We start from the raw sequence: 13,965 nt of genomic DNA on the forward strand, positions 1-13,965 counted from the left end.
TCTTGTAAGTACTTGCGCCTTTGCCCTGGGTGCATGTTTCTTCTTTTTTTGTAACGCAAAACTTCTTGTACGTTTATTTTAGGCTGATTTATTGCAGAGCTGTCGTTTGGTTAAAATGAACAGGAAGACCTCGCATTTTTATGCTGTTTCATGGGTATCCAGCTGAATCGAAATTATAACGGATTGGATTTTATAATAAACAAAGCAGGTTCATCATTCTTTCTAGTTTTGATAGGCCTTGTGTAGCACAATATCCCAATAGAATGTGAGAGCACTATATCGAGGATTCAACTGCGTCACGCAGTCTGCTAATTCGATAGTTGTTTCACTCGTTCCCAAAGAGGCGGCTGTCTGACACCGCTACCCTTAGGGAAATAGAAATAGGGGTCACGTCCCCAGATTTCCAAATTATTCCTCAGTAAAGCCTCGTGTGATCATAGACGCGCAGAACACCTGTCAGTTTGCAATCCAACCAAATCAATGCCGGCTGTCCGTGCCATTGCATTGAAAAGGGAGTAAGGATTTGACGCTAGTTCGGAGATGATGCCAAATTCAGCGACACTGCCGTCACTCATCACAAGGATCCTGCAAAGATGAATATATCATCATGAGCATCATCAGTCAGACGGAAACATACGCAATGTCGAAAATTTGGTACCGCTCTTAAGCATTTATCTCACATTCGTTATCATCACAATCTAGGCCCAATCACGTGCAGTGTTTTGAAAAGGCCTAAGCGCAACGCGTACACTATACTTCGTCTCACACGCTATTTCTGCGAAAGGCAGGGGCGACCTGGTCCACTCAGGATCACGCGCACTACAATAGGGAATTGTGCTCCTACGCGCCTCTCGGCCCCCAAATTGGGGAGGGGAGGGCGACAGTAGGAGTACAATTATCTATTGTAGTGCGCAGGGACGAGATGCACTTAAAAGCACCATTACTTATTATAGTGCGCGTGATCCTGAATGGGTCAAGACTCCTTTGCCTGTAGCTGTGCTGCAAATATCTTGTAAGACAAGGTATAATGATTCGAACATACCTGTCGCAGTGAAGCACTGTATGAAGCCTGTGCGCGATTGTGAGCACAGTGCAAGAGGAGAAGCCCTCGTGTAGGGTCCGCTGCACCAGTCGGTCCGTGTCGCCGTCCATACGCGACGTGGCTTCATCCAGCAGAAGCACCCGTGGCCGCCGCAGGAGAGCCCGGGCCAGGCATACCAGTTGTCGCTGGCCGGCGCTGCATTGAACATGAAACATAGTATGGCATAGTACGACATGGTCATCGTCATAACCAGCTAAACTACGACCATTGCAGGTAGTCCTTTCAATTTATCGCGACCCAGTGCAAGCTTCATCCGCGTAGTTCCTCAAAATTCCTAATCCCCATCCGTTCTCCTAACTTTCTAACACCCCTGCTACGTTTGCCTTCACTTGGAATCCAGTTAGATACCCTTATCGACCATATGTTATCTTGCATTCGTATCATATTCCCGGCCCAACTGCCCATCAATTGATTTCAGGCACATCATTATACGTTCGTTCCCAGACCCATTCTGTTCTCTTTCTGTCTGTTGACGTATCATTGTTTTGCTTTCCATAGATCGCTCCATTGCTTTCAATTAAAATCGAAAACTTTTTGTTAGCCCAACTTTCCTGTCCCATAGTTGAGTGTCAGTGAAATATAGTTGGTAAACATTTCTTCTCAGGGATGCCGGTAAACTTCCATCCAAGATCTGAGAGTTACTGCCACTTTCACTCTACTGAATTCTTATTTTTCTATAGTTATTTCACTCTTGTGTTCTGAATCTGCGGTCACCACCAGCACAATGTAGACCTATATTTCCTTTCTACTCTCAATGTATCGCTACATATCGTGAGCTGCTGTTCCCTCTCAGCGCTGGTTTCTAGATATAAACTTTAGAGACGCTTATGCAACGCCTAACAATCGACGTAACAGCCTGAGTCATCTACTCCTAGCGCGTTTGGGCGCGTTAGACGACTGCTGGCGCGATGCCAGGTCACCGAAATGGCGCCCATAGGCTTTAGGCTTACGGCAAAGGGCGTGCTTAACATAAGCACACCAGGCCTTGCATGCACCCCCAAGTTTTCTACTTGCGTAGAGCCTTCGTACCTGAGGTTCTCAGCGCCATCTCCGATTTCAAGCATGAGCCTTTTTGGGTGCCTCGACACGAAGTCGGCCAAGTGTGCCTTCCTGAGCGCCTCCCACACCTCTTCGTCCGAATGGCTCTGTGTGGCATCCAGGTTGTCCCTTAGGCTGCCTTTCATCAGGTACGGTTCCTAGGAGGTAGCACTCAAGAGTTTTAATGCAATACATTGTTCTAGAAACGTTCAAGTAGACCTGACATTTGCTGATAATGCCCGGTCTTGAATTTCTGGATCTGCTAGTGACTGCTAGCTCTAGGCAAAATAACCAATAAATAATATGGTTTATTTGTCCATTGTTTGGTATGGGTTGGCCCTACTGAAAAAATTTATTTAAGGCAATAACCTCACATTTTCTCACACAATCTCACTCAATTCACGTAAGGAATCAAATCCAGGTCGCATATAATTGCATAAGGTCTCATAGCTTCTTGTACAATATCATAAATTATGTGCAATATTTTATGATAATCATGTGAACCGTATGAGAGTCTATGCGATTTGATGAGATTTTATGAGGTTATTGCCACGTAGAACTTCTGGTTTTTCAGTAGGGGGGTCTGGAACAAGGGGCACATACAAGCAGCGGTTAAAAGAGGGGATATGAAAATGTATCGAGTGCTGCAGAACATAGTTCGGAAACTGGTACGAGGTGCTGCGGAGACCCACCTGTGGGATGACAGTGATGACTGAACGCAAGTGGCGCAGAGGAATCGAGGCGATGTCAGTGTTATCTATTACGATGCGTCCTGCAGAAGGCTTCAACACTCGTAGCAGCGCCAGAATCAGCGATGACTTGCCGGCTCCTGTGCGACCCACGATGCCTACCTGCCATGCGAAACGATAACTTTAACGATAACGAAATGATAACGATAACTTTTTTGCCACCCCATTTTATGTTATACCTAAGTTTTCGTTCATTCAGAGAATTTAAATTCAAATTCATATTTTTTATCATGAAGCGTCAGTTTGTTTGAAATTATGAGTATTAACACGATAACGCAAAAGTTGTCTCGCGAAAATAAAGCTTCTTCATGACTGCAAAATTATGATTCGTCGTGGTGGAGTGATGACGTCACTGCTAGTGACTCGTTCAAAAAATGGCAGGTCAAGTGGTGGCGTCCAACCTCTGCACTAACTTTGCGCCACAGAGGCATATTCTTACGGCTGGGTTAAAGAGCAGTATGGGATGGCGACAAGTGGGTCAATGTCAGGAAGAGGGTGCGCAGGAGACACTCCAAGCGACCGCAGCGACCATTTTAAAGCTCTCGTTTTTTACTGCTGGTGTAATTTCAGGTGTCACTCTAATTTTAAAAAAATGTAAGGCCCCCTTCAAAAAACTGCATAATTGGAAATGGAACACATGAATAAAAAAAGTAATTTCATGCAGGCATATATTTGTAAATATGGCATAGTTGTATTTAGCTATCTACGTTCGTTATTCTTCCTTGAAATATAGAATATTTCCCCACATCATAATGCCCTAAGCTATATTATACTCCCTTTTAAGTCCCCTGTAAGTGGTATTTTCAGTCATTACATTTCTTTTAGGCATCCGCCACGAGACAAGGTTAAAAACTAAAAGCATTCCTTATACAAGATTGGATATTAGCTATATTGTTTTTCCTATACATAGGTGAAAAATCTGGGTAACACTTGAGCTTCGCCTTCTTAGTTGCGTTATCAGTTCGGAGTTCCGTCATTAGAATCTTTGTTAGTTGCTGTTTCTATTGGATGTCAAATTTAGGCGTCCAGGGGGTGAACTTTAGGGAATAGCCCACCCAAATTTGCCTGTCCAATGAGTTAAGCTCAAATTTGTTTGACATCAATTTTGGTCAAATTCAGAAGAAGTCAAGTTTCGGGTGTCCAAGAAGGCCAAATTTTAGGGTTGGCCCACCTCAGCTTCGAGGTCAATTCGCCATACTTAAATAAAGTTTGACATGTATTTTGGTAAGATTCTGAGAAGTTCATCACTGAACCGGCCATACTGAAATGAGTTTAGAAACTAATCTTGGAGAAATTGTAACAAAGCAAATTTCGGGGTTCAAGGGACTAAATTTTAGAGTTGGCCCCTCTACATTTGCAAGCGGTCACTGTTGACCGAGCTCAAATTAGATTATACATAATGCTGGTCAAATTCTGACAAAGTCAAATTTTGGGGGGTACAGGGGACCAAATTTTGGAGGGGGCTATCCAAACTTGGAGGTCATTTTCGAGTTGACCGCACTATAATTAGATTGGATACCAAATTTGGTGCTATTGTATAATTTAACCATGCAATGGATTATTTACAGCTCCTGCGGACATGCTCTGATGACAGACTTTGTCCACATACTCTGCCGGTGCGCTCTAGCTGTCCCTGTGCTCTATCGAAGCCCTCTGGTGATGACCCTCATGCGACAAGAAATGCTTTCGCGTTAAAAGGCTTACAAAAAGAAATGACATAAGCCGAAATTCTGAACTGCAGTACATTAGATTTGGGAGTGAAAGCAAATGCTACTGTATTTCCTCCATAATCATGCACGCTTTTTACTACACCTAAGTTCCTTTCCTATTCAAATTTGGTTTTTAATGACCAACTTACTGCACCAGACACTGTTCAAAGGACTCACCTTTTCTCGGGGTTCGATTGTAAAGCTGACGTTCTTTAGGACGGGTGGCAAGATATCTGGCCTGTAGGAAGCCGTAAAATTCTCAATCGTAATTTTTCCATTGTCAGGCCACGAACTGTTGTATTCTGAAAACTGCCCGCTTGATATGGACAAAACTTGCTTTGAACTTTGACTTTCATCAACGTCGTATGCATCCTGAAGAAAAAAAAAGCACACAAAAATAAGCCTACTTCATGCATTTTTATGTTATCGTGTTAGCAGAACGGGAATTACGGTCATGCTTTGAAAACGAAGCAATGTCCGGTAGCGGAACATTCAGGAATATATCCAGCTGTTATTACAGCAGCTCGTCGAATCTTAAGCTTGGTGCCTTTTGAGACAGAGAAATACTCCTCACAGCCATGAGAAATGAATTTATTCAATATATGGTGAGTATAAAACACTCAGTATTATTTTCTCCGTCTGTGCTGTTCTGTTTGTGTTTTATATGGGCCGTTTTTAGATGGATCGTTACCAACTTGCCCAACTTTCTACCTTATTGAACTTCTTCACATCATGAAGAGGTTTTATGACGTGGGATGTCAGGCAAGATTTTACGGCCAAAGTTATGTCATTATAATGATCTTCCTTTGCGGACTGTCATATTTTGCTGCTACTTATATTTCACATTTCTACTATCTGCCCGTGTCCGCATTTACCTTAGTAGGCAAGTGCATTCGATGACTGTATATAGAAAGAAATATTAAGAAGCACCAACTGAACACCTAGTTTGAATTACCGTCTTTGTGTCTTCTGTTGTTCTTTCGACTGTTGTTTCGCTCGTGTGTTTGGTGACTCAAATGTGGGGGGGGGTTGTTAAATAGCCCTGCTTTGTCAGTTTGAATGTGCCGTACCGTAAAGCATTGCAATAAGGTGTGCACCCGAGGTACAGCTTTGCCAGGTAAAATATATCTATTCCCTCCAGGCCCTATATCAGTGGTGTCGCTCACATTCCACTAGACTGCATAGAATTCAAACAGCCACCTGATAATAGAACAATGGGTTACCTCGGGTAGGAGCCTAGTGTATTCTACGGTCCGTTCGAAGGCAATCGCCGCCAGGAAGAAAAAGAAGAAAGACGCGTTGATGGCCGACAGCAACATCGGTATCTGAAACACAGAACATAAATGAAGAGGCTGTTAGCGGTGCCTACCTTCAGGTCTTGATTTAGTAATGATGAGCATTATTATTTTATTTCTTGAGCGGTAGATTAGATATTGCAGATTTCTGGGCCTTTTATTTGTGAGCCTTCAATTACTTTACCGCAGCTACCTTCGGCTTCAAGGGTTGACAGGCCGCGTCTATTTCACAGGGGCTGCCTTTCTTGTGCGATGAATTCTGACTTTGCCATCTAAAGAAGTCTCTAATTCTCCTCGGTATCCAAGTGTCTTTTTTACTTTCTCTTATGCGTTTCTGATCCCACTTCTTTCCATTGAGCACGGTAAGAAAATGGTACTTTGCAGTGGGTAAGAATTACATGTCTTCTCATCATTGTATTTCATATCGCATCAAGGTGAAAGTCTTAAATGAGGTGCTGAACAGAATGTCAGACATAAATTCTGACCTAATTGGCATGCACCTTCCAGTTTAGTTATCTATATGACTTAGAAACGACGTATGCGTCTCCGCTGCCATGTGGTTCGCGAACAAGCTTTCGCCTTCATAGACGTACGTGGTCGCAAGTATCGCCAAGTTGTTTGAACCATGAAAGCGTAAAGATGCCACGCCCACTATTAATAAACTGCAAATGGGGGCCCATAACAATGCGTAATCATAATATTTAGCTTGACTGCACCCATCCCTGGAAATTAGTTGACTGTTTGACATTAATTACTTAAGTTTAAAATTTTGTGGATATTAATAATTACAGCTAAAGTTCATTTCTTTAGTCTATACTTCATTGATCCAGTTTAGGAGTGTGTCCCCTGAGTTATCTATGAAGGTAACTTTATCAGTGATTACTCATTATCAGCCCTGAGTTTTATCACGCTATAATTATCAGAATTATCATTTAATTTTATCACTGACTACTAAGGTGTTCTTCACTAAAGTCTCTAAATACTTTTTGTGAGCAAGTTGTGGAAAGAACTGGGGAGGTTGTCACTTTTTTCCTTAATACCCTTCCTTTTTAGGATACTATTCGTTTCTTAAGGAAGGAGCATTGTTACTTTACTGATGCTCCCAAATATAACTCTTCTACACTCTGGTCCCTCGCCATCAGCGATGTTTACGTGTGTACTGAAGTTTCGACTAAGTAAAATGATTTTCGCCGTTTATTAAATCTTTAGAATTGACTACGCGGGAAAGTGAGTTTTCAGATGGAGTTGAGATACACAAAAATTTTGTCACGTCATGTCTAAATCAGGAGGGATCTACGAGGAAACGATTTTCTAGGCGTGAATTCCGGTTATGAAGATTGCGTTGGTATATCGTCAGCTGCACAATGTATTCGCTGGGACAAAGACTGGCGAGGCAGGTTGGGATTGAGGAACATTTCTTGCTGCAAGACGAATGCGGGGAGCCGTAGACAAGGTTGGCAGGTGTACAATAAACATTCCGCTCGAAGGTCTATAGCCTTAAGGTTAAGCAAGGCAAGTATTTGAAGCTGTCCAGGTGAAGGTGTTGTTATTTCTGTAAGTATACTTTATCAGTGCAATAGAAGCATCTTATCATGCCATTTGGAATATGATGACAATAATCTAGGCATAACCGCCATCCCTAGATGCGGCTTAAACACTGCATACAGGCTAAATATATAATCGCAGGAAATAGCTCAGAAAATTAAGAAAACCGCCAGGACATGTCTCCAGATGATTGTGACTGGAAATCTACGAGGGAAATGAAGTAAATGCTAAATAAACTGAGTCAAAAGAGCGGAAGAGCAAAATAAAGCTGCAGCAGTGCTGCCACAGATGACGCTATAAAGAAAAACAAGGAAGCTACGAGAAAAGTTTATGTTCCCCAATTGCCTCGAATTGTCTGTGACGATGACGATAAAGAGTCTGTTTACCCACCGACATCGCAGAAGTCAGCGCCAAGCCCACTCCACTCGGCGAAGGAGGTGCGGTGGAGAGGGACATGATCAACACCAGGGTGACCACGGCGCAGAATCCCGCGATTCCCCCGGAGACTCTGGTGAAACGGACCGATACAGCTAGAGCCCAGAAGTACCTGACGACGCCGTCCAGGAGCCTGTAGAAGCGGCGGCAGACCAGCTCCACTGCATCGTAGCACCGAACGCTGCTCATTGAGTCCCGAGTCTCCGCCAGGTGTTGCAACAGACGAGATATGCACGCAGTCTCCGCAGACCTGAGCACGTTGGTCGCTCGCACCGTAACTGCCTGCGTAGTCGCCAAAGTAGCTATCAGTGGATGTATAGTTGATTGCTCAAAGACTACCCAGACTTCCAGCTACCTTAGATAGATAGATAGATAGATAGATAGATAGATAGATAGATAGATAGATAGATAGATAGATAGATAGATAGATAGATAGATAGATAGATAGATAGATAGATAGATAGATAGATAGATAGATAGATAGATAGATAGATAGATAGATAGATAGATAGATAGATAGATAGATAGATAGATAGATAGATAGATAGATAGATAGATAGATAGATAGATAGATAGATAGATAGATAGATAGATAGATAGATAGATAGATAGATAGATACAGACAGACAGACAGACAGACAGACAGACAGACAGACAGACAGACAGACAGACAGACAGACAGACAGACAGACAGACAGACAGACAGACAGACAGACAGACAGACAGACAGACAGATAGACAGATAGACAGATAGATAGATAGATAGATAGATAGATAGATAGATAGATAGATAGATAGATAGATAGATAGATAGATAGATAGATAGATAGATAGATAGATAGATAGATAGATAGATAGATAGATAGATAGATAGATAGATAGATAGATAGATAGATAGATAGATAGATAGATAGATAGATAGATAGATAGATAGATAGATAGATAGATAGATAGATAGATAGATAGATAGATAGATAGATAGAATTATTGAAAGGAAAGGGCAGAGAGGTTGGCCGGAATAATTCAAATATGGCCTGCTACTCTGCACTGGGGAAGGGTAAGGAGATAAGAAAGAAGACCATGATGGGTGATGATGTGGGAGATGGCATATGGAATACATTTACAGGCACAGTAGCCTGCTTGGACAATAATAGGGTTCTATGGCATCTTAATCGCGCCTGACTTTAGGTGGTTTCGGTTAAGGAAACCTAATAGGGCCACGTTCGCAACAATTCCAAAGAAATGAATTCCAGTAATATGCGTTGCGGGGCCAGTTGGTTCATGTTCGTAGTTATCTACGTGCGAAAAGACGACTCAACAAACAAGAAGGACAGCACAAGTACGTAATGTCTTTCTTGTCTGCTGTGTCGTCTTTTTCGCGTTTAAATTCCAAAGAAAGCTGTTTATGGGGCGACGGTAGGTGCTTGAGAGGGAAGTGTTAACGAAAAAAAAAAAATCCTGACCCCGCAGATGACATTTGGTGTTTCTTTGTGCAAGATAGAGAAGCTCCGTAAGGAATAATAAAGAAATGTCAAATAATAGAAAAAGAAAAGAAAAGGAGTGATCGAAGGCGATAGGGTACAACCGTCAGTGGACGGGGTCTTTACAGAGATGCGAGATGGACCAGAGCTTAAAAAAGAGCCATGGCACATTAAACTTTCGAAATATAGGCGTCAGTAGGAGGCATCTAGTGGATTAATAGAGACGGTGGATTGCGGAAAGAAAATGAAATCGGCAGTTAATCCAAATAAATTAGGGATGTTAGAAATTATAGGATTTGCGACAATTATCACCACACTTACACACACTGGATATTTTTAATTACTTGACATCTTTGTTATGAAGGTGCTCTGGCATCGTTCTGTGCTAAATAGCTGTTTTCTAAAGACAGGACATAGGACATGTGTACATAGGGCATAACCTGAAGTTATGCCCTATGTACACAAAGTGTCACACAGTCTGAAGAAGGTAGCTAACAGACACAAGGTATCGTTGGCTTTTTCAGCCCCTAACAAGTTGAGTAAACTTGTACTTTGGATTTGGGGCGCTGAACGCCCAGGGCGCACAATAAAACATCAGCGCACTTTCATCTCCTGTGTGGAAGGAGTGGTATACGAGATACCCCTTACCTGTGGAATGTCCTATATAGGGCAGGTAGGCAGGTGCATTAACAAACGCCTTAGGTATTATGGCAAAAAGATAGCAATAAAGATAAATTTTCCAATTTGGTCAGACATGTCAACACGTGCAAGTGCGGGCCTCGACTAGAAGAGGCGAGGATTCTAAGCAGAAGCAAGAACAAAAAGGCCAGGCTATTAATAATTGGAAGCCTTTCATATATAGAAAAAGGCAGCCTTGTGCGTCAGTGATATTTCAGTGAATTTATATGCGGCTGAGTTTAATTTTCCTTCCAAAGGTAGTGCGCGGTGATAAGCCACGACTTTGATAATGCACTTCTTGTTAATCTTGGCGCAGCCTGACGGTATAAATACATGTGCATGTCTTCTGCAATAAACAGACGTTGGCCCCTGTCCATTGTTGCCTTCTCTCTCTCTTTTGTGTGTGTTAATTTTTTTTCACTAGTGTTTTTTCCCAATTTTTAAATGATGTTCAACTATCCCGGCAACATGCTTTATTGAGGAAACACTAATAGAAGCTAACCCAGGATTCCAGAGCTAAATAGAGTCCTGTTTGATTCTATCGCACCCATTTTAAAAATATGTAAGTTGAGTTGTTGGCCAGGAGGGATTTCTTGCAGTAGCAGTTGCTTTTAGCAGATGACATAAAGAGACGACCGGGTACAAATTTAAAATCGCTAGCGATAGCGGAGGGGAATCTGTATTCTGTGACAATTTAGTTCTTGTGGTTTATATTTATTTGCCCTCTTGCCTATGTTTTGCGCCATTTTCTACACCACAGATGCTAAATAAAGCTGTTTATTTAGCCACTAATGGTGACAACATTAATTTGTTTACTCAACACATCTATTGCCACTTGATGGGGTAATTTCAGCTGCTACGTCTTTGTATTATGCCATAAGTCACCACAAGCGATATTGCAAAAGAGCAAAATATTCGCTTGAAAAGGAGGTCTGTGTGTTTCTTAACGCTTGCAAGTAAGATGTCACAAATTACCCGATCGTCAAAGAAAGCATTCAGCTGGAGCTGCGTAATGAGTTCGCGGTACGAAAAGAAATTTAAAGGAATAGCGAGATGTGCTGCTGCTTACTTACTAATACTGCTATGTAGACGACGGCAACAAGGATTCCGAGGAAGCAGGCAAGAGGCGCCTGCGTTCCTACCACCGCAAGCCTGGCGAGCACCACCGTGATGGTCTGCATCACTTCTTTGGTCGTCATGTAGAGCTGGCAGTCGACCGTGTTCAGATCGGCTGAGAAGCGATTCAGCAGCCGGCCGCGAGGGGTCGCCTCGAAGAAGGACACTGCGCTGAGCAGCACACTTCGAAGCATGGTGCTGTGCAGCCGAGCCGAGAGGCGCCGACACGACGCCGCAAGCAAGAAACCGCCCAGTGAGCCCAAAAGTACTGCAAATGAAGCAGTCGGTTAAAAAAAATGGTGGAGGTCCTACCCTAGTTAAAATGAGTTATAGGGAGCGACAGTTGTTGTTATACTTAATTTTTAATGCGAAAGCCTTTAATGGCTCATCGTCGTCAGCAAAAGTGTCGCGCTTTTGCGGCACTCTGATTGGCTGAAGTGGGGATGACGTCATAGAGGTCTCGGCCAATCACAGGGCACTATCGTTTGGCAGGCGCTGCCAACTCGGGCCTCTCCTCTCACATGGGACGATGATATCAGAATCAGTCTGCCAAGACCCTTGCATTCACGTTGCCACGCAGACACACTCATTCGGCTTCGTTAAAACGGGGCTTTATATGTTGGCTGGTAGCTTACGCTATCTAGACATACCGATTCAGGCATCCATGTGGCGCCTTTTATTTGGTGCTTCCTCAAATGCCGCACCACACAGCCTATAGAAGCAGATGCAGTAAAACCAGGAATCGGTGAAGTTTCAAACAAAGGCCTTATCGCAGTTTAGTGGTCCGAAGTGACACACAAAGTTTTTTCAAAAACCGCTTCGACCTTGATGCGCTAAATGCAGGTGCAGATCTGACACGACCACGCCTGCCATTTGTGGCCATCGTTCAGTAATTTTTTTCCGTAGAAGTACGATTGTCAGGGTAAGCTGTCGCACATTAATGCGCACCGGATGTAACTTGACATTATCTGAGGAACAGTGCATAATGCGGCCGCCTAGTCAAATAAAACCATTCGCTAAGGCATTGGAGAGGTGATGCCACTTCCCCGAAGGGCTTGGGGCAGAATCAATGGGCCGCCGTGGAGCCATGCGTCGCACTCACTCAACTGCAACGAGGTTGTTGTTGTGGTTGTAGGAAGAAGGGCCGTCATTGCACCCGCCACCGCGTCGATGGTGGTGGACGACGGCTGTTGTTGCGGCGCACGTCTTTCCCTTCCTCTTCTTTTTTCTTTCTTGTCTATTTTCTCTTCTGTCCGCACGAGGCAGCGGAGGTGGCTCAGCCACAGAGCCAGTAACAGGCCAATGCATTTTCTTTTCTTTCTTGCTACAGCCACAACAACGACAAAAACAGGAAGAAGGAAAAGAAAACGCGCGGGCCTGCTACTGGCTCTGTAGCTGAGCCACCTCCACTGCCTCGTGCGGACAGAAGAGAGAAAGTAGAGAAGAAAAAGAAGAGGGAGAGAAAGACGCGCCCGCAACAGCCGTCGTCCATCACCTAGCCCCCGCCGCAAGCGGCCAGGAACAGCCATCCTGCACCACCTCATCCCCCCCCCCCCCCTGCAACGAGGGCGTAGAAGCGGTGGTGCAGCTGCTGCCGCCTACGTGCGCGCGCTCGTTCTACCGCTATTGTGTGACGTCATGGTTGCTATGCACAGCTGCATCCCCCATCTGCGCGCCGGTTGCTAAGGGGGGGAAGAGGCGCCGCTGCGCAGAGGAGACTAAAATCCCTTGATAATTTGAAAGTAGCGACACTCTCCTCCGCGCCGCGATTTCCTCCTCTATTCTCCTCGCGCGGCGGCGGCGAGCGCTCCTCACGACACGCTTTTTCTCCTTGGCGCCCGCCGGCCGGCCGCAGCACTGAGTGAAGCGCGAGCTTTTGGGCCAGGTCTGCGCTCCAGGAGTGCACAGAATTTTTGAAAAATTGCGAGAAAAGCATTGAGAAAGCCGAAAGTAACGTTCATGACATGATGGGTTTCTCTTTAGAACTGTTTGAATGGGGAATACTGATAAACAAAGCTTTCAGGCGAGTTCTGTGCTGCAGGTACTTTTTAAGTCACATGATAAGGTGTTTTACTTTGTGCACCTAATCTACGGCCTCTGCCTTTGTGTTTGCTGTTTTAGAGCGTGAAATCTGTCACCGCGGTAAAACTTCGGAAAATGATCCAGGTTGGTGCTTTGAACTTCGAGATCAGAGAGGGTCAAAGCAGGACTTAGTCTCGCTACTGTCAAGCTATCTGTCTAAGCATAGCATATGTCACGTGATCAACAATGAGACTTTATTATTGGTTATTGTATATGTATTTTGATCAATTGCTGTGCCAAATCATTTGATATTTAGTAGATTTCAATTAAAATCTAAAATTTTAGCTGCAACATAGAACCGTATACCGTTGGAAAGCTTAGGCCAAGTGTAATGGCACTGTGCTAGTTAGCGATCCGCAATAATCTGCGTTAATGTTGTATAAAACCAAACTTTGAGCTGTTCCTTGCCGCTTCGAGGCAAGGAACAGGTTTGCCACATCAGTCTTGATATGATGCTGATGGAGGAATTAAATAATTTTATGAGTACGCGGCCACTCACTGACTTCGCGTGTGGTTAAGACAGCAGGGTACACTGGGAGAAATGGTGGGCCCTATTGCAGACACACTGAAGTTCTAGGACAAGTATGCTGTGGCCTCATGCGCTATGTAAAAGAGCGTAATTTCATTGAACGCAACAATCAAATAAAAAAAATTATAGGGTGCACATAAATCTTCAACGTGCGGAAATGAGAAAGCATATAACTGCCAATTCATTAACTATCGCTATCCTATCTA

At 43.8% G+C, this 13,965-nt stretch overlaps 1 protein-coding gene across 1 annotated transcript in view; it reads right to left on the minus strand.

The window, feature by feature from the left end:
- Positions 1-419: 419 nt before the first annotated feature.
- LOC146189547 (multidrug resistance-associated protein 1-like) overlaps positions 420-13,965 on the minus strand; it is a 52,253-nt gene continuing 38,707 nt past the window's right edge. Inside the window, exons 19-26 of the mRNA XM_084605294.1 lie at positions 11,106-11,416; positions 7,829-8,155; positions 5,822-5,923; positions 4,776-4,970; positions 2,833-2,991; positions 2,132-2,298; positions 1,043-1,237; positions 420-585 (exon numbers count right to left, since the gene is read on the minus strand). Of these exons, the coding sequence (XP_084461420.1) occupies positions 435-585; positions 1,043-1,237; positions 2,132-2,298; positions 2,833-2,991; positions 4,776-4,970; positions 5,822-5,923; positions 7,829-8,155; positions 11,106-11,416 (1,607 nt within the window). The 3' untranslated portion in view covers positions 420-434. The remainder of the gene's footprint in view (positions 586-1,042; positions 1,238-2,131; positions 2,299-2,832; positions 2,992-4,775; positions 4,971-5,821; positions 5,924-7,828; positions 8,156-11,105; positions 11,417-13,965) is intronic.

The sequence above is a fragment of the Amblyomma maculatum genome, chromosome 5 (assembly GCF_055883805.1).
Source record: "Amblyomma maculatum isolate TAMU_Amacu chromosome 5, ASM5588380v1, whole genome shotgun sequence".
Taxonomy (NCBI): domain Eukaryota; kingdom Metazoa; phylum Arthropoda; class Arachnida; order Ixodida; family Ixodidae; genus Amblyomma; species Amblyomma maculatum.